The sequence below is a fragment of the Anser cygnoides genome, chromosome 1 (genome assembly GCF_040182565.1).
Source record: "Anser cygnoides isolate HZ-2024a breed goose chromosome 1, Taihu_goose_T2T_genome, whole genome shotgun sequence".
Lineage (NCBI taxonomy): Eukaryota > Metazoa > Chordata > Aves > Anseriformes > Anatidae > Anser > Anser cygnoides.
In genome coordinates, this window is record NC_089873.1 from 1,839,142 (window position 1) to 1,859,374 (window position 20,233).

The 20,233-nt window shown below is 50.4% G+C and overlaps 1 protein-coding gene and 1 long non-coding RNA gene across 7 annotated transcripts in view; one reads left to right on the forward strand and one right to left on the reverse strand.

Annotated features, from left to right (window-relative positions):
* Positions 1–20,233, reverse strand: part of NET1 (neuroepithelial cell transforming 1) — a 49,980-nt gene continuing 29,747 nt past the window's right edge. For 4 of the 6 annotated variants that reach the window (XM_048062588.2, XM_013185451.3, XM_048062590.1 and 1 more), the window contains exons 3-12: positions 19,276–19,335; positions 7,038–7,145; positions 6,095–6,262; positions 5,252–5,314; positions 4,704–4,800; positions 4,505–4,581; positions 3,743–4,000; positions 3,313–3,483; positions 2,248–2,434; positions 1–1,881 (exon numbers count right to left, since the gene is read on the reverse strand). In XM_048062588.2, the coding sequence (XP_047918545.1) occupies positions 1,481–1,881; positions 2,248–2,434; positions 3,313–3,483; positions 3,743–4,000; positions 4,505–4,581; positions 4,704–4,800; positions 5,252–5,314; positions 6,095–6,262; positions 7,038–7,145; positions 19,276–19,335 (1,590 nt within the window). In that variant the 3' untranslated portion in view covers positions 1–1,480. Of the gene's footprint in view, positions 1,882–2,247; positions 2,435–3,312; positions 3,484–3,742; positions 4,001–4,504; positions 4,582–4,703; positions 4,801–5,251; positions 5,315–6,094; positions 6,263–7,037; positions 7,146–11,442; positions 11,569–19,275; positions 19,336–20,233 lie in introns of those variants that run through there. The other 2 variants (XM_066999161.1, XM_066999192.1) reach the window with 2 other exon arrangements.
* On the forward strand, positions 13,159–15,818 carry LOC136791063 (uncharacterized). Its single transcript, XR_010832270.1, has 2 exons — positions 13,159–13,293; positions 14,817–15,818. It is a non-coding gene; the product is annotated as an uncharacterized lncRNA (long non-coding RNA).

Genomic DNA, 20,233 nt, shown 5'->3' on the forward strand with positions numbered 1-20,233 from the left:
GAAGGCTGTCACAAATTTAATTGTACTTGGCAATCGAAACTGTACAAGACATTTACAGAGAACCACACGGCTTTGCGTCTATGTACACCTTCCTCCCACCTCCCGCACTACTGGCGCGAGGGACAGGAACCCTCACAGCCGGGTGACTGCAAGGCTCGAGGAGGGGTGGCGTGGGATCGCCGTCCTCGCCCCGCCACCCGCGGCCGCAGTGCGGGGACAACCCTTTGGCTTCGATCAGAGCCGGTGCCGCTTCGTTTCCTACGCTGCCTGGCGGCACCGTTTCCCAGCTGGCTTCTCGCACGAATTCTTTGGACTGCTAGAAGGGCGGCAGTGTCGCCATTACGAGTATATACACTTCTACCTCTCCCGTCCTCAACTCCTCCGCCGCAGACGTTTCCTCTTCTCTACCTTTCTACCACATGCAATATCCTCTTGGCTGCCTCCAGCCCGGCCCCCCGTTAGCCCACGGAAGGCATTTCATTTTCAACAAACAGTAACTACAAAAGCTACTTTCACTCCCTCGCTATTCCCTCTACAGCTGCTGCTCTTCTTTTCCCTCCCCAAACCCTTTGCAACGTGCCTACAAAACCTTCCTACACCCCGTACAACGCAGTTCTCTTTCAGGAGTCCAGAGCTCAGCGCAGGCGCGTTGTGTACACGCGCGCCTCTGAACAAGAAGGATCAAGTACTCGAAAGGAAATGCCAAGTCTGAAAGACTGAAGATGACGAAAATACAAAAGTAAAAAAACGAACAAACAAACAAAACAAAAAGAAAACCAAAAAACCCCAAACAAGTATTTGAAACAAAAACAACTAATAAAAAAAAAATTAAATATGCGGCAGGTTACATGAGTGAAAATGAGGAATGTACAGTGAACACACCAGGACGAAAGATTCCAGTAGGTAAATTGAGAACCTGTTGAACCTGGGGTCTGATTTTTTGTCCCTTTTTTTTTTTTAAAAAAAGGATGGAAAGTCACATGGGTGATGACAACCAGACACTGCAAAACATGCGCTATTCGAGACAAAAAGAAAATGTGACTTCAGCTTTCGAGCCCACTTTAAAAGGGCTCCTGCAGCACAGATCCAAACTGTTCCGCTGCAGTGGGACACCACCAGGCTCGCGGTGACGGCACCAACTTCTGCTTTAGGTTTACCATTTCCCCGCCTCAATCACCACGTGGCAATCTTTCAGAAACCAAGGTGTGCTCTTCAAAAATCTGCCGGAAGCAGTCAAAACCACGAGGGCTTCTGAATCACAGACTAAGAGCGTAAAAACAGGGTCAAAGTGGTTGCTTTAGGAAAAACAGACTCCAGTTCAACAGTGTTAACTGTATACCAGTAGCTGCCATTACAACATCAAAAAAAAAAAAAGACTTCTGTTCAGAAGAGCAAATCCAATCGTGCTCACATGACAAGAAAAATGTACACGTTATTTATAAATAAACAGTCTTCCGCCGTGGTGTCACCGGGCTCCTCTTTACACTAGCGTTTCTTTCCGCTTGCTGCTCAGCTGCTTCTCCCTCGTTTTCCTGTGCCCCGCGAGCGTTCTGTGCGTTTTCACGCCCTTGGCTTCCTCCGAGTCCAGGACGGAGCCGCACTCGGCAGTGCTCTCGTCCAGCTCCATCTCCGTTACGCCGGACACGGCGGACTGCCGCCTCTGGGCTTTGACGTTGGGCACGGAGGGGTTGTTCTCCTCCGACTCTTCGCTGAGCTCCGGCAGCTCCGGCAGCTCCGCGGCGGCCGCAGTCCGCTGGAAGGGGGCGATGGCGGTTCGGATGCAGTTGACCCACTGCTGCTTGTGGAAGACGTCGTTGGCCTGCAGCGTGTGGGACTGGCCCGGCGAGGGGTCTTGGAAACGAACTCGGAAGATATTTTTAGCTGAAGGTAAACATAGGAAAAAGCGGATCAGTTCCTAGCTCAGTATTTCGAGATTCCATCACGAGGCAAGCGGCCCTGCCTGACCTGCTCCGCTTCGGGGAAAGCGTTCAAAATCCCACAGACATTCTCCCCAAAAAACCCAGCCCGGTCGCACTGAAATAGATGTTTTTCTAATTTTAGCTCCGACTGCAAGGCGCCGCATGAAAGTTTATGGGCACCAAAATATAACACTGCGAAGCCCAGCAGCGAGTCTAAAGGTGGATGCAGACATGTCACACACCCGCTGCGTGCAGGGATCATCCTGACCGAGATCTCCTGCTCTCCTCACCAGCTGATCCCCACGCGGGTGATGGGGTTGGGCTGTACCTTTATCCGAATTGCCAAAAGCTCCTCGGAAGGATCCGCCCATTTTCACATCGCCGTCCTGGAGGTCTTCGAGGAGCAGCTCCTGGACAGGGATCGGCTGCCGGTACACTTGGTAGGACTGACGCTCGTTGCGAGTGACTGGCCGGGTCAAAACCAGGATGTCTTGGAAAAGGAAGACGTAGAGTTTCTGAAAGGGAAAACATATCGGAGTATGAGCAAAGCGTTGTGCTCTGTGCAAAGTTGTCACACACCCTCTGGAATTCAAGGCCACGTTAGCTCAAGTCTCACGCCCATATTAGTTTCCTGACAACTGTTGGTTACAGTAACTTAGGACCCTGACAGCAGTGGCATACACAACACTTACATCATCAGATTTATTATTTTGTGACCCGTAAGAATTGATTTATGATTTGCAGAAGGCAAGGAGAGGATAATTAGAAGCAGTTTGTTTTCTGACTGTACAAAATGCTTCATGTGTCCTGCAGCGTAATGGCTGAATTAAACAAAAAACCTCAAAACAACCGACTGAAAAATAAAATAAAGAACACAAAGATTTGATGTTTAAACTGAGGTTACTCCGGCAAGCCAGGACAAAAGGCAGCAAAGCCTGGAGTACAGCAGGGTCTTTCAGTGCCGCTGCAGTGGGAGATAAACTCTTGGCAGTTCATCTCAAAGCCAAACAGGCTTTTGCAGGAACACTTTTGTTTGGAAGAGCTGCGCGCCAGCGTTCACAATGGGGAATGTCAGAGCACCTGAAAGTAAACAGGCAGCAGGAAATCCCTTTTGATGGAGTGCTAGGGCACGGAGCACACTTTCTAAGGTAATTCTGTGCTAATTATTTTCCAGCTCCTGAAGGCCAATTGTAAAACTGTCAGCAGGAAACTTTCCCTTATAGCCTGCAATGCAGTCTGCCATCAGGCCCTTTTTCCTCTGCTTTTTAAAATCTAGGCAATTGTCTCGGCTAACCCTAAGGATGGAAGGGCTCCTGGTCCTGCTATGACAAGGAGTTTCAAACTGCCTTTAAGGGAAGGTTTTCAAACCCGAGCGTTAATTACCATGACTTACATGCCCATTTTTATTCTTCAGCTCCCCGTGGCACAGTAAAGCTTTGCTTCCTTCAATCCTCGGGTCCTTCTGCTTCTCATCCAGGTATTCCAGCTTGTCAATGTAGTACTGGCACTCTGACTCCCCCTTCTTCAAGTTGATGTCAGAGAGGACGCCTTGGATTATAGATATCTAAAAAATAAAACATTTACAAATGATTAAATAGGGACCTATGCTTGCATACCTTCCCTTTACGTAGTTATTTAAAACCTCCCCATGATGGAGTCCATGTGGACTGATCGCCCATTTGCTTTCACAAGGGGTTACTGTCACAGATTTATGTCCTCTGAAAGCCACCCCACAAAACCGCTGAGGGTTTAAGAAAGCTTTCTGGAGCTCTAAAATGACATGGCTCTGTCAGAACAATGCTCATAAAATCGCTATTGCTTACGGCTTCTTCCAGGATCTGGATATCAGGATGGTCTTTGGGAGTGTGCCTCAGGATCTCTTTCAGGAGCAGCGGGTATTTGACCAGCCGACTTCGAGGGATGTCCAAAAAGCTCCAAAGGTCCAGCTTGCGGCTGAAAGGAGACTCGAGGCAGCGCTGAAGGAAGTCCTGCACTCTCCGGTCCTGCTTCTTCTGATCCAGAAGGGCTTTGGCTGCCAGCTGATTGCTACAGTAACCTTTGTAGGCATGGAGTCTTGGTAACTGCGGGAGGAGAAGAATAGTGTTGAAGAGTCAAATTCCATGCAGGAAGACCGAATCACGTTAACATGTCAAGCTCGGGGGGTTCTACTTCCCTCACTGAGATATCTGGGCCCAATAAAAAAAGCTAACAGATTATCCTGTATATGTAGCTAGTCTTTTGTGAGGAGAACAAGGGCGTCCTACATTCAATGCCTTTGAAGTTCAGATGTTTGAGATTAACAGCTACAGCGCCATTGAGATCACATCAGTTGCTAACAGTGCGGACAATGTAGACATTTCAAACATAAATCAGTAAGTAATTGCAGTCGCACTAGTGCAAGTCTCCCAGATGAAATTGTGGCCCATTACAGCTGACAGAGCCCCATTGTTTTCAGGGCAGTCAGGATTTCCGCTTCAGTCTTCCACTCAAGGCCACAAAAGCCCGCAGCTTTTCAGCTTCTAGCTTTAAACGTTCTTTAAGCTCATAATCATTTTCAGCCTGGTGTCTGAGAGTTATGTACTCACCCATTTCACGAGAATGGGCCCAATCTGCTCCACTGTTCCATCTGGTTTTGTTGCTTCTCCTAAACTTGCCAACAAGTCTGGAATTGAAACACGGAATTAGAAACTGCTACAACACCCCAGTAAACTATTCTGATGTGAGCAAGCACCGAGTGCAACTCCCAGTCAACGTATTACGTGAAAGCGATCCAATTGTTCTTACCTTCATGCAGAGGAATATAAGAATCCAAGTCCCCAAATATGTGGGTGAGTTCCTCCTCGGACATGATGGAGAGTTTCAGCATAGGATCGTGATACGCCTGTCAAAGGAAGTCAGTATTAGAAGGCATTCAGATCTCCCACAGCTAAAAGCTGACAATGTAAATCCCGGGGATGTATCAAGTGCAGGACAGATTTGAAGTGAAGCCGATAGAAACAGTAACATCGACTTGGATCGATGTTACAACATCGGATCCACAACTCTGTATGAAGGCATCAAGGCCTAAAAAGGAGAAGGGCTTTCCTGTCTGAACTGTTCTCCTCTGGGAGAGGAATTCCCCGACTAGCAGTGCAGGACTGCAAGGCACAATCGTTTTAGGGCCGGGTTTGTTGCACCCAAACCAGCACTGCAGGACTGCTCGCTTCAGCTTTCCAGGAGAGTTTCCAAAAGGTGGATTCTAGGCCTGACAAAGCTGATGTGTAATGTTTGCAGGGGCAAGTAAACTTAATTATCTGCAACGTGGTTACTGACTGCAGGAAAAAACCACTCACCTTTCTGGCAAGCTTCAGGTCTTCGATTAGGTCCTGCTCTCCTCTGGACATTTCATATATTGCCTGTGAGGAGGGGGATAAAAGCACCGAGAGTCATTTTTAACCCCCGTTTTCCTCTGAAAGAGCCTTTCAGCTAACATAATGTACATCCTGTCTCTTTGGCCTGAACAGGCGGTTCTGCCATCTGAATCGCTTTATGCCACCTGGGCACGACAACCCCGAGTAAATCTGCTGGCTTTCCCAGCCTGGAGAAAGCTACATTACTTACAACTGTGTGAAAGCTCTGACGCTCACGCACAAGCCAAATTAAATATTAGCACCTTTTAAATCACTGCTTTTACACAGGCAAGCACGAAAAAAACAAAACCCAGAAAACCGCAGAGGTCAGATCCCAGGCGTCTTTAGTCAGCTTCTGTGTTGTCATGAGAAGATTTGTCTAAGAACTACAGGGAAAAGGCAAGCCAAGGCCTCGCTGTTTGGCTTTCAACCAATTGTCAAGAGCTCGAAGAGAAAGACAGCTGGCTTTACAAGGAACCCGACTTTGGGTCTGCTGCAAAGCAACCAGCGCGGCTGGGTCTCAAATTTCAGCAATGCTGAGCACCCCCGTGGAAAGAGTTTGGCATCTCCGAAGGGTCAAACTGGGGAGACGAGCTCCCTAGCGACTCGAGAGAGAGCAGCCTACCTTTTCCCATGCCTGGCACTGAAATAAATCTAGTGGTTTCGAAATGAAGGTGCACAGGAAGACACAATCACCCACAGGTGCTCACTGCTCCTTTTCCCACCAAGGAAATGGACCAAGCCTCAGCTGCCTTTGCCAGTCCTGCTGTTTAACAGACGTCTTACCTCCTGGCGCTTGATTTCTTTGGTGCTCAGGGATTCTTTCATGTTGACATCTAGCATCTCAGACCAGAGGACACTGTTTCTTCTTTTAGGAGGGGTGGGAGCAGCGGATCTGCTACATGACTTCTGGGCACAGCCAGGGGATTTGCTGTCGCTGCGAAGGGCGAATGACTACAGGGATTAAAGAAAAAAAGAAAAAAAGTCAAAAAAAAAAAAGAGCCTACAGTTCAGAAGTGCAGAAGTATTACCCACACCCCTCCCAATCCTTCATCCTCCTCTGCTGCACAGGGCAGGAAAACACACCCAGACACTTTTCCTCAGATAAAGGAACACTTTAATCAAGCTGCTGAGAAGGGCCCAAGAGCCCCGAGACTGGCAATCTTTTCTATGTGCCTCTCTGCACCGATCCAGCAGCAGCCCTTGGGAGGAGAACAGGCAGATAAAGCTCGGGTCTATTTCCAAGGTATGAGGAAGTAAATAAATTAGGACCATAACCCTGCTTATAATGGGGTTAGTCAGACACCACTCGAACTTTGCTCCCGTGATCTGCAGTGGTACTGCAAGAGCCAGAGCAGCGATCGCACCTGGACACGCGCGGTTCCTTAGGCAACACGTCCCTGACATCATCGCTAAACAGCAAGGTCAGCTCGCTTCTATCTCGACACGAGCTCCAATACACATACCTCAAGTGCTGCAACGGCTTACCAACACCATTCCCCTTATCTGAAGTTTATTTTTGCTTCCCTCCCTAAGCCCTCAACAACCTAGGGAGCCACCTCTGAACTCCCGAACTCTTCTTCATCCCCGAGCAAGCTTTCTGTCCTTGCACGAATCCTACGGTAGGTTTTCACAAGCTGCCTGGAAATCCCAGTGCCTGTTTTCCACCCCCCCTACAGCCAGTACCGTCCCACACGTCCACGGAGGGCTAGAAAACTCTGCTTTTTACCTGTATTGTCTGCCCAAAGCGCCGAACTGCACCATTTCTTACAGGAGAGATCAAGTTCGCCAAGGATGTGACCCGTGCTAAAGGCCGAACCCGTTTATTGCTTGGCTCCTGTAAATAAAGCAGAGAACAAATTGTACTGGCTGTGACTCCCACTTCATTTCTCAAGCTGTCCAGGCAGGTTTAAAAAGCATGAACACCCTTAAGGGATGGGAAACACTGCAAAGAAAGCGTTTTGAAGTGGCCATTCATCTTAAATGGAAAGCAGAGGCTGTAAATATTTGTCTGAACTTTAGGGCCACAATTAAGACTGCGAAAACTCTGCCCAGTGTAGAAGAGGCAAGATAACACACACGTCAGAATTCAGAATTAGGCTCAAACAGAGACCGTTACGGCTCGAACAGAAATAGAGCGAAGCACTCGGCTCTACAGGGCAGGCGACTCATCTAAAGATGGAGCTGCGATCCGCTCCTCCCTTTTACCATGTTTTCCTTTGTCGAAAGAATGCGTTTTTCCATTTTAATTTTATTTTGGAGAGAAAAGTAGCAGTCGGAGCCCGGGACGGCCTCAGCAGCTATTCTAACAAATGGCAAATGACCACATGCTGAACATTCCTGCGAGGGCTACGCACACTCGAGGCAGATGAAGTTTAAAACCTTCGGTTTTACAAAGCTTCCTCCCCCTCCTGCTCTGCCCCCCTCCCCCCCTGGCAACTCATCGTAATTTTTCTTCTCCGTGTTTAGATTTGAAAGGCAGAGCTTCTGCTTTTCTACGCCGCTAATCCACGCCGGGAGCCCAGAGCATTTTCAATGCCGCCCTGACGCAAAGGCTGCCAAAAACGAGGAAGTGTCCCAAGGAAACCTACCGGTGCTTGAGCTCTGATCGGTTTTTAACATTGTGGTGGCAACCCTACAAATTTTGGATCAAATTTTTGGCTGTAGGGACTGCCCAGGGAAGGTGCCCTGGTGCTCCTAAGCATCTGGCAGACGTCGGCGTGACTCATCAGCACAAGGAAGTTCCTTCGTTTGGAGTTGGTTAGCATAAGTTGATGGAAGCTTTAAATTTTTTTTTGACTCAATCGCCCTAAAAACTTTCCCAAAACTTCATTGGACGTTTTTGGTTAATTACAGTTAAATTTCTCCTCTCCTGTATCAAAGACTAAAAGGTGAAGGCTGCTTAGGACAATCTCTTTAGCGTCTCGATTTCCAGCCTGAGGTTGCAGGGCAGGGAGCCCAAACCCCCTGCTCCTGCGTAGCACCGATGTGACAGAAGCTGAAAGCAGAAAAGGGAAATAGGAACCCGCAGGGAGAGCTGGGTTCCAGGAAGGACCGAGGAAACCTAAGAGCTACGTCCGCAAGATCCGTTCTCAGCAACACGACCCGAGGAGCCTGTCTGCCTGTGAGCGGCATTAAGCAACGCAGGACTGAGCTCACACCGAAATAAGCCCTCAAAGTCGCAGGGAGGAACACGAAACGCAATGGTTTATGGCTGACGCGGAGCACAAAGACCTCTCGGCACCGCACAACGGGTGTCTGAGGCTGCGCTCGAGAAGTTTGGGTAATCTCAGGCGCTGCGGGAAAGGGGAAAGCTCCAAGAGGGCACCCTCGAGCACGGGCCCCCGGCTCTCAGCGGGGTCGCTGCAGTCACTCGTCCCCTCTGCCAGCCTCGAGCCATCGCTCTCAGGGAACGTTGGTCGGGAAAGGCTTATCCAAGCAGGCTGGATACGCAGGCTGTGCTCAGGAAACGAGGAAACTTTAATTACTTACAGACGTTTCTGGCCAGAGCGAAAGGATAGGTAATTTAGTTCTGTGAAGCCCCGCATCCGTGTACCGGGATAAAGGGACACGAGCCAAGAGAAGCGTAAGAAACTACAGGAATGTGAGCAGAAAACATCCAGGCGTGAGCCACACACGGCTCGGGCAAGGCCAGGGATATAAATAGCACGGAAAGGAAAAACACGACGCCGAAAATTAACAGTGAGGAACCTCAGTGCTTTAGGATGCTCGCACGGTATTTCGCAGCCTGCCGTTAAAGGGTCAGCTCGGCAGGCTGGCCAGAACCGAGGTACAGTGACACGCCGTCTACGTGAAGGGACGCGTGCGGATGCCTTCCCCGCACATCTGCGGCACATGCACGAGGTCTCGCGGCCGGCATTCCTGCCTCTGCTCGGGCCAGGCGGCACAAAGGGGCTCCCTGTCCCTGCGGGGACCGTAAGTTGGCACCTTTTGGAACAGCAGCTGCTAGGCACCGAGACAGGCGAAGGCAGGCCGGGAGCGAAAAGCTCTGCTCTTGCGGACGAGAGGCAGCACAGCTCCCGAGCGGCACTCCTCTGCTCTGCAGAGGGAGGAATTTCACAGACCGGCAAGACCCGAGCGTTTTCTGCCCATGCCCTGTGCTCCCTCGGGGCGTTCGGCCAACAGAAAAACTTCTGCGCGCTACAAAGGCAGCTCAGCAAAAGGCCATTTCCCCTCTCTTGAAAAGAAATCCCGCTCTCTGCCCTGTCTCAGACGGGAACGGTTTCACCGCCAGAAAGCTGCATCTGTTTCTTCTTCTCCTTCCAACTGCATCACTCGATCCAAGGCAGGGAGACAGCCTCTTAGAAGCCTCACCGTCCCTGTGATCTGCGTTTCAGCTGGGGGTTACGTACTGCGATCCTCCGCTTGTGGTCAGACTCAGCCACGGTGTAAGCTGAGCCTCGGCGCGGCTCATGCTAGGGATAACTTTGGCTCGGTGCTTCTTCTTTTTTTTTTTTTTTAGCTCTGTACTTGCAAACAACGATCAGACTGTCTCCACGCTGTATTCCTTACAGAAGCCCGGATTAGAACCAAGTCTGCAACGCTTCCGTAACCAGTTAGCAGTGGTGAGCCTTACAGCCCCCACACAATTAAAACCCTGGGGAGTTCAACAGCTCTCCTACTTCCATTCACGTTTTTATTTTTCCCCCCAAGGGACTCTTTATTAGAAACGAAGAATATAAATACGTTGTGAACGTCCACACAAAAGGTAAATCTTTGTCTCAGTGCCTCGGCTGGAGGGCAAGGCTACCGTGCTTCAAGGGCTCCTCTTTTAAGCGCAGGTAATTCACGTTGTGAAGGCACTGCGTCTTGCTGCTCGGAAGAAAACCAGCTACTTCTGAGCAAAGCAGTTTTTCCCCTGGCAGCACGCACGCACGCAACCTTTCCCCCGCGCTGGGTAATAATTAGTGGGTTTTACAGGGCTCATTTAGCAGAGGACAATGCTCGCCGTGCCAGCCCCGTCCCAACGCATACAAACTCGGTGACAAATCGACAAACCGCACGCAGCCGAACTTGGATTAATTAAGCCAGGAATGCAGGAGGAGGTTTGAAGTCACCACCTCGAATATTCCTCGCCAGCGATCATCGCCACCTGACTATCTTTAAGATCCACGTGAAAGCTGGGCAAAGCTCGCCTCTGCCCCGGACACCTTTACCCGGGATCGATGCGAATCCCCCAGCTCGGCACCTTGGGGTGAGATCCTCACCCTCTGCCTTTCCCAAATTCAGGGGGCTGCCCGCCACGATGGGAGCGTTCAGCCCCAAAATTTGGGGGCTCCTGACACCAAACAAGTACCCAGCACCGCCAGGAATATTGCTCGGGGGGCATCGCTCGAGCCCTGACCCACAGCTTCACAACCAATACCCAGCACACCGGTTATACCGTACCAAACACGTACATTTTAAGTATCAGAGGCGATTTATTCATATTTATAAGACCTGCCTTATTTCTCTTCTCTCCCAGCGCCTGTTTTCCCTTTTGCAGGAGGCGATTGCCCAAATGGGGCTGTTTTAAAGGCAGGGCTTTAAGGTGGGGGGCTATGCGCGCAGTGTGCTGGCCCCAGAGCTGCCTGCAGCTCCCTTCCCCTTCCCCTTGTCCCCGAGCGGGGCGATAACGCCCTGCCCAGTGCCGCCAGTCTCTGCCTGACTGCTGAACTTTGCCTCCAGTCCCTGCGGGAGACGTGCGATAGTCTCCCCCGAACGCAATTACCCTCTCTGCATAACAACACAGAATAAAATCAACCCTATATATATATATATAAAAAAAAAAAAGCCACCAACACTTCGGCTTTGGCTCGAGGTCCTAATAAGGCAAAATCCTGGCAGCGGGAGGAGACGGCGCACGCAGAGAGCCCCCCGGAGCAGCCCCGCTTCGCCCCCCGCCTTCAGGACTACCCTCCTGCGGGAGCCTTTAACAAAAAGTTGATTTTCTTCTTTTTTTTTTTTAATCACAGCCTGCACCTCAAGGAGGGTCCGGGCAGCGCCTGGCTCCTCGCCGTCCCCAAACCCACCTCTTTTCCCACCAAAATCCCCCCCCCCCCCCCCCCCCCCCCCCCCCCCAAGACCCCAAAAAACCCGCTCCCCGGCCCCTCTTTTCCCCATCTCCTGCTCACCTCCTGCTCCCTGAAGGCCTGGTTCTGGGCGTCGATGACACGGATCGTCCTCTTGACGGGCAGCAGCCCCCCGAGCTCGCCGGGCGCCACCATCGCCCCGCGCCCCCCGCGCCCCCCGCCGCCCCCCGCCGCTCTGCGCCCGCCGCCGCGCCGCGCCCCGACCTCACCGCCGGGGGCGGGGCCACGCCCCCAAGCCCCGCCCCCAGGCCCCAAGCCCCGCCCCCTCCAGTAGCCCCGCCCCCAAGCCCCAAGCCCCGCCCCTCCCGTAGCCCCGCCCCCCTCCCTCAGGAGCTCGCCCCTCCCACCCCGGTCCCTTTCCCCGCCTTTTTTTCTCCTAAAATCCTTAAAAAAAAAAAAACCGCCCCGAAACGGGAGCTGGGGAGGCTTTGCTTTAAGGGGGGGAAGCTGTGAGGGGCGAGGGGTGCGTTCCTCACGTTTTGTGACAGAAAGTGGTTTGGAAAACACATTTTTTTTCCCGTTTTTTTTTTCCTTCTTTTTAACCGTTTGGGTTAAAAAGAGGCAAATTAAAACGCGTGTTTTGGTCTGGGGCTATTTCCCCTCTTTTTCTCTCCTGGCACTCGTGGTTCTGAGGCTCAGCCGCCCCCCAGGCCTGGCGGTGGGACGCGCTTCTCCTCACGGTCTCTGTCCCGTTGCCGCCACAGGGGCGCGAGGCGCTTGCCGCCACAAATTGTGGTATTTTTTTAAACCAGCCTCAGCCCTCCCTGTTCAAAAACCCGAATTCTTGTCTGGACCTGCGCTTTTAAGTCGGCTCTCGGCTTCCAAAGCTGTGCTGGCAGGGCCCGAGCCGCTCCCCCTCTCCTCCCAAGGGGAGCCTGCCCCAGCAGGCCCGGCCGTGGATGCAGCGGGGCCTGTAGGGTTTGTTTGTTTGTTCAGCCCTATTATTCCTGGCACCGCCACAAACCTCTGAAGGAAAAAGGTCTCCTGTGCTGGTGGAAACGCACCGAGTTTGTTTGGTGGTAGAAAGGTGGCTGCAGGGCTGCCTGGCCGTGCTCTCCCACCTTCTTTGTGGAAAAAGGCTCGCGCCCCACCAGCCCCAGTCGTGTCGTCCTCTCCCCTGGCCCATTTTGGTTTGATTTTGGCCCTGTTTGTGTCTTTTGGGTGGAAAACTTGGAAATCCAGGCCCCTTGAACCTTGGTTGGGGGTCAGGGTTTACAGCATTCACCCAACGCAGGATTCTCAGAAACTTGAGGTCCTTCAGATGGGGGGGATCCTGGTCAGCCAAGACACCTTCCTTCCCACCAGTCAAGTCAACTGGTTTTAAGACGACAACTAACCAACGGGACTGTGACTCTGGAAAACCCATCACAGAATTTGATCAGGGGTTTGGGAGTACCTAAAAGCTCGATTCTCCTCTAACCTAAGGACAAAGGTTTGATAAATGTGCTCTAAAGGGCCCTGAGTTGGGAGAGGGGAACAATTCTCGACCCAGACATCTCCCTTTCCTGAGATGGAGATGTGCAGAGCCAACTAAAAATAGGACGTGAACAATTGGGACCCGGGAGGGAAGGCGTGAAGAGCCACACACGCACACGAGGGCGGCTCTTGAACGAGTCTCGTTAGGACCAGAACGTGATGTCCTGCGTCTCGGAGCACTTCGTGCCATCCCAAGTGTTTTCTGTGACGTAAGAGTTAAGTAATTGTCCCTCTCCTTGCAGAGCCCTCGGGGAAGGGACGATTCACCGCGGGGAGATCCCTGTTTGTGCCTGACACCTGCTGAGGCCGCCTAATTCGCCGTGATGCAAGCCTGCTGAAGTCACGGAGAGGGAACTGAAGGCTCCAGCCTGACACACCGGGGCTCCCCGCCTGCTCCTGGCCCAGCACGTGCGACGGGTACGTGTCCTGCACAGCCGCTCTGGGTAGATCAAGCACTGTTGCAAGGTAAAATCCACCTGCGCGGTGGAGGTGCGCACGTGTGGGTAGTTGACGACCCACATGCAGCGCCGAGCACACAAAGGGAATAAATCTGGAGAAGCCTGAAGATGGCAAGGGTGGGAGGTGGGCAAACACCACCCCGGTGGGCAAACCATCCTGAAGGAGGCTGTAGTACTGGGCAATTCTCTGAAGAAAGCCAAAACGAATGGAAAAAGAAAGGAAACTCGTTCATCCTGCAGCAGAAGCTACCAAGCCCGACTTCTGGAGTTGTACCCTACACGCTCCACACCACAACCCCAGCTTCCCTCTACCCACCAGCATCTCCCTCTGTGTTCCCAGTGCCCCTTCACCCCTCTGCCCTGGCCCCGGCTGCTTTTGCGCCATCCCCAAACCCTCTGGGCTGCTGGGCAGGGTCCGGCCCACACCAGGACTCCGAAGCCACGAGAATGCCGCCCGGCCGGTCTCTGCATGGAGCGATGGTAACAGACCAGTTCTTCCTGCTCTCCTGCCAGGGGTATTAATAGCATTCCTCCCCTACACTCAGCTGTGGATTTTCACTTCTAGGAGTGAAATACCTCGGTGACTCCTATCCTCCTGTCGCGTTAGGGAGCCAGGAGGATTTCGAGTGACAGTCACCCAGCCCTCATCGTTCGATGCTCGCTTTTAGTTTGGGTTTTCATTTCCGTGGAGAAGGGTGGACTTGCTGTTACACCGAGCTGCTTGCCTGACGTCCTGAGCAGCCTCGTACCTGCGTCATTCTTTGCTCCTGCGTGTTATTCTGGGCAGGACTGCTACTAAACAAGTCCTCTCGGGGGTACTGACATGCCATTGTGTTATTTCAGCCCCAGAGCATCATCAAATAAATTTTAGATTAACAAACCAGGAATTCCTAAGAAAACACACATCCGAATTCTGGTCTGCAATTCCAGACTGCGTTAAGTTTTCACGGTTAAAAATACTCAGTTGCTTAAACAACACGTGGCATCTGGCTAGTGCCAGGGGTTGCCAAGCGTGGCGTGCAGACCGCTCGGGGCAGCAGGAACGTTGACCCCACAGCTGAACGTGTCCTCCAGCACCCGTGTCCTGGGCAGCCAGCACTCACGACCTGCTATCCTGTCCCTTCTCTTGGCAATACTCAAGCGAATCATGTGCGACAACAGCAGGCAGACACAGTTAATATAAAATCCTAGCAGGCCCGGAATGTGATTTTCAGCCTAGGTTCAGTGGAAGAGTCATTCCAGCACCCTCCGTGTCCTCACAGTTCAGGTCTGGCCAGGTTACACAGCCCCAGCCATCAGCCAGGGCGCTTGGGGTTGCTTTAGGTTATACCTAACTCTGCAAGAAGGATGTTTGCGGCTGCGGAGAGGAGCCAGAGACAAAAGATCTCGCCTCTGCCATTGGCTGCGAAGGAAAAGACCCGAGCTGGTGCACCACGGCAGCCTGGAGGCAGGGGGGTATTCCTCAGCGGGCACTTTTCCCAGTTTTCACAGGTCCCGGATGCCTCCAACGTGACTGACATCTGGATTCAATTTCTTCAAAGAAAGAACCTGCGACATTTTAATCCCTTCGGCGGCTTGAAGTCTCGGGGAAAACGAAAGCATCCATTACATTCACAGCGTATTCGTTTTCATTGTTGTGCGTGTCCGTTTTGAAATCCTGCTTACTAGGAACTGAAATCCGACTGAAAAGCTAACTTTACAGCTATTCCTAATATGCTATATATAGCATAGCATGCTCAAGGACTGGGATATGGACGATCTCCGCAGGCAATCATCTCCCATCCATTTTCACGTACCCGGGGCTGTCGGCCCCCCGCTGCTGTACACAACATTGTTTACCGTCCACGAGCTGTGTTTAACATTCCACTCCCAGATATTTATATTCGGAGCCAAATTCAGAGCAGTCTTCTGGAAAATGAGCAAAAGTAGGCTATGACCCATCAAGAGACTATTGGGTCATCTGAAAAGTTTACGAGCCGGTCTGGAATCCAGCATTTATTTTGGATGGTGGGAGGTCACTATAATTAGCTGCCACTCAACTCCATCATACAGTTACAAGTGGAAAAAACAACAACCCGCAGCGCAGATGCATTTTTACCGAAACAGAGCCTCCAACGTTTTGCAGAGCTCTGGAGGAAGAGTCACCTCAACCATCCCCGAGCTGAAAGTTTGTGTGCTCAGGCCAGGAAAGCAATTTCCATCTTATGAATATGAACGCGACGCCCCAAAACACGGACCGTCCGAGCTCGTGGCATTATTACACGCAACATCTGCCCGAACAACAGAGTAATGGCGCGAGAAGCTCCGGTTGACTTCAGCTCCCAACCTTCTCGCGTGCCAACTGTTGTTTTTCGGTTGCACGGAGCAGCCAATGCCAGCGATACTCGTTTTGATCGAAGCCCGTTTCCAAATACAAATTTGTAGCTTATGCACGGGCACGTTCTTGCATGAATCAGACCCGCCAATAAAACTGCCATAAAAGTCCTCGCGCGCGGTTATATCTTTGGGAGGGGGAAGGGAGGAGGGCGGGACTGTTTTGGTTGTTTCTTTAAAGCTTGTGGATATATATTCTAAAGGCAGACGTTACGGCTGCAGTTTCTTGCATTATTTCGTCGTGTTCTTTATGCTGCGTTATCCCTGCCTCGAGCCAAGCAGCTTCTGTGGACCCTGACCACGGAAAGACGCTCGCTGCTGGTTTTGAGTGATCTGGACCAGCAAGAACGCAGACACACGGGGATTCTCTCTCCCCCTTCCTCTTTTCTTCCAAGTCATTTTCTACCATAAAAATATTCGGGTTTCATCTGCTTTCCCTGGAAGGATTGTCGCTGTCAGCTTTAGCGTCACAGTCTCTCTCTGCTGCCAACACGAGCACAACTCCAGGGCTTGTTTGGGCTGGACTCCTCTCGCAGCCAGGCTGAGTAATATTCACAGAGCTGGTCCCTGAAGGTGAGTAAGGCTTGGAGAGGACACAGCACGGAGGTTCATAAAAGGGTCTTCACTAAGACTTCACTTCCTCTGTGGAATCCCTCTTCCTAAAGCCTTACACAGACAACCCATAACCAGCAGAAAACATCATCCAGACAAGACGTGATTCTTACACATTACTCAGCTTGGCTTCATTCTGCCTCTGGTAAAATACACTATCACATCCGTGTATTCCCTGTCATGTTCTGAAAACTGTTTATCTAGTTGCTAGCAAACATCAAGATACACACGCCTTCAAAAAACACAGGACTGCTTCCTCCCGTGAATCATTTAACGCCCTGCATAACTGTGGGTAACATGCAATCAGTCTGTACGCGATCAATTAACAAAAAGTAGCTCACAAACCTACCTGAAATGCAGAAGTAACTCTCAGTATTGAAGCATAAAGATCTGCTTAACAAATTCCTGTCTTCGAGTTCTTGTTTCTGCCCCTGCACCGCAATTCACTTTCTGTTCTTTCTTACCCAGACAATTATCAGTAGCCCAACGTTGTAGTGTTGCTCCAGAAATGATACGGGGAGAAAATACCTCCTTTTTCCCCCAAAAGGAGGGGGAAAATGTTTTGGCACATGAGAAGGGGTGGCTCAGTGCTGAAGGAAGTGGCTGCTGTAACTGCGGTCTCAGGTTATAACTTCCCACTCGTATTTTGATAATGTTTGGAGGGATTTTTAGGCTGTATGTCAAGGAAGAAGCTTAACAGGCCTAAGAGATCTGGTTCATTTTTGAGCGGGCCTCTGGCGGGCAAGGAGGAGGTTAACAAACCCAAACAAACAAGAGCAGCCTGGGCACTGCGGGCCGTCTGGGGTGGCGTGATCTCCCCTGCCATTTTGCATACCATCTTCCCGGCATGCGGAACGATGAGCTAGAATATGCAAGGTTCAAACGTCGTGAAAGGCCTGCTCGGCCTTTTCAGAAAGATAGGTACATGCCCAAAATTAAATAAACTCTCCCCTGGCTTTATTTTAAAAACACACATCGGGTAGGACACCAGGTTTGGATACTACGGTGCCTGCTCCTAAACACCTCTTCACAGGATCACTGTCTACATGGTATTTTTGTCAGCACAACTATGTCTGATAGGAGTGTGAATGCGGCGTGCTGGCAAAACTCCCCTGTTACTACAAGCGTGGCGACAAAACAGCAGCTCGGCAGCTGGGCTGTATTGGCTGGGGGAGATAGCGGAGCTGAAATAAGAGCTACGTGGTGGAGTTTGACACTTAATACTGACAAACTCTGAAAGTCAGTTCCCATCTGCAACATGGGGATAAACAACGTATGACCTAACCTATACGTAACATTCTTAAATTATCTTGAAATTCCCTTGAGACCTTATTTTGTTAATGAAACAGATACATCCCTGTCTAATGGAGCTAAATTTTAGCCTGTTGATTCACCCTCATCCAATCTAGACAGAGCAAAATAATCTCTGCAGCATTAGTGTGTGATGAGACTCTGAAGTGCTGGTGATATGTTTTGAAAATGTGACTATAAATAGTTGATTGCATTGTGTTTAATTTTTTTAAATAACCTTGAGGGTTGTTATCAAAAAGCCTACAAATTACAACCCAATCAGTACTGTTAATGTCTTTCAACAAGGCTACTGGAGTATGTTTGGTGGGTGTGCCTCACTATCAAATATCCCAGAGAGCCTGACCCTTTCAAAAGAACAAGGTAAAAAGTCAGCTTAAACAAAAGCTGCAGTCTGAACTTTGGCTGTATTGCCTAGGGATTTCCCTTTTTCCTTGGAAGATTCCAGTTAAAACTCTTAAAAAGCGGGTAAACATGTTACTGTCGATATTTCAGTTTTGCCTTAGAAGCGATTGCTTTGTGGGAGAAACCCTAGTCCATGCAATTTTGTTCAACACCCAACTTAGCCCAGTTAAAAAGAAGAGAAAAAGAAAAGAAAATCCTCTTCCCCGAGGGCAGCTTTCCTAGCCATAACACTCCCATCTGCATCAGAAAACCAGAAAGACCTCAGAAAGGAAACAAGCCCCACAACACAGTCAGCGCGGAGGCACCAGCACTGCTGTGTCACACAGCCCTCGGCAGAGAATCCTTTTTGCCCTTTTCCCTCCCCTGCTAGGAAATCACAGGGATGGCCTTATCTGGAGCAGGAGATCTGGTTTAGAGAGGTCAAAGCCCAGAGTTAGCCTGCTGGACAGGACAATCGGTGACGGCAAGCATCCAGCAGTAGCCAGGCTAAGCGAGGCTCATAAATAATGCACAAACGCAGAGTAAGTGGCAACAAACAGAGGATGCGCTGGTCATTAGGTCAAACAGGAAATTCCCCACTAGCAAATTACTTTTAAACCCAGCCTAATAAACTGTAAAAGCCACTTGTTAACTCTCAACTCAATAGCGACTTCCTAGGGGGAAAAACCCCAAACAATTTATCTCGTTCCCCTCTTCAGAGAAGTGTCTGACAGCGAGATCTTCGGGCCAGTTGGAGAGCGGGAAGCAGAGTCCCGTTCAGAAAACCCAGCTCGTATCTTTTCCCAAGATACAGCTCTGCAACTCCCCACCCTCAATTTTTTAAGTCCCTTTAATCCGCAGCCTTAAGAACAATTTACCGCCCAGCCTGTCCAGCTTGTTTGCAAAACAATGAAGTGCATTTGAAGGGGGCTTTGCACGGTTTTGCTCCCCACGGCTTGAAAATGCTTACTTTTTTTTTTTTTTGCCAAGTGCAGGTTACGCGCATTCGTTTCACACAACACCACAACTGTGGCGCATTTGGGATTCAAATGATTGAAACAGGGGATCACAAGCAGCGTTATGGATATCCCAAGCAGGACTCAGCCCACCCCAGAGGTGTATCCGAGAGCAAACACAGCTGTACGCGGCTCTGCTGCTGACGGGGAAATGCAAACACACAAAGTACGCCGTTCCCCTGGGTAAGCCACCGCAGCTCACCGAGGGGATGCTTGCACAATACCGTAGAGCAAAATGTTTTCGTTACCTTAAAGTCAAGGCTGCAGAGACTGACCACATCATCGTCCTTCTCTCGGCGCTTCCTTTTCTGTAAGAAACGAAACCAAGTTATAGCTGTGCACTTGATTTGCAACCTGAAAGAAGGCTGTGTTTTACAAAGTGGTCTAGAGACGTTTTTAAAACTTTATTCCAGCAAATAACTCAAAAAATCTAAAGGTTGACAATAAACGCATAGCACGTTTATGCTATTTTGTGAGGTTTGTCATGTGATTATACTTATATGCTACGTTTGTTTCTCTGCACTCCCATAATTGCGACTGTGAGTGAAGTCTTAAGTAGGAAACCTCAGTAAGAAGGCAGAACGTGGCAGTTAACCACTGTGAAATGATTCGAGGTTCATTTAGACCGTTATGGTTTCTCAGGTCAGCAATCCAGCACTAAAGCTGGGCTTTTTGAAGGAGTTAGGTACCGAGGGGGTCAGACACGGTGACCCATAGGACTTCATGCCTCTAAGGGGACACCAGCAGATACCGTATTTAATTCTCGTCATGTTTGATCCCCAGCCTGGCTGGCATTCGTGAGTGAGGGGTCCACAGATTTCCCCTGGAGGCAGTGCCAGCAGAAAGCAGTTTCGCACTGGGTTATACAGCTGCATGCACCTATGTGAGGGCACTTTGGTCACTTATTTAAAGTATCACCTGCTGTGGACATGGCCAGCAGGCAGCTGTGGCTGAGGCATCCCTGCTAGGAAGGCAACAGGCTCAAAGAATACATGTGTTTGTGGAGGAAAGATGAGGCTTTTGGCAGGGCAGCTCTCAGCTATTTTCCTTTCCGAAGAAGAGCAAAAGTCAGTGGAACAATGATCGGCACGGAGCTTCCTGATACCTCCCACTATTTCTGTGCTATCTGGGCTTCTACGTTATTTTTGCATTACCCAGATAATGGAAAACTAAGCGTGGGCTCATCCTGTTGGACAGTACCAGCCT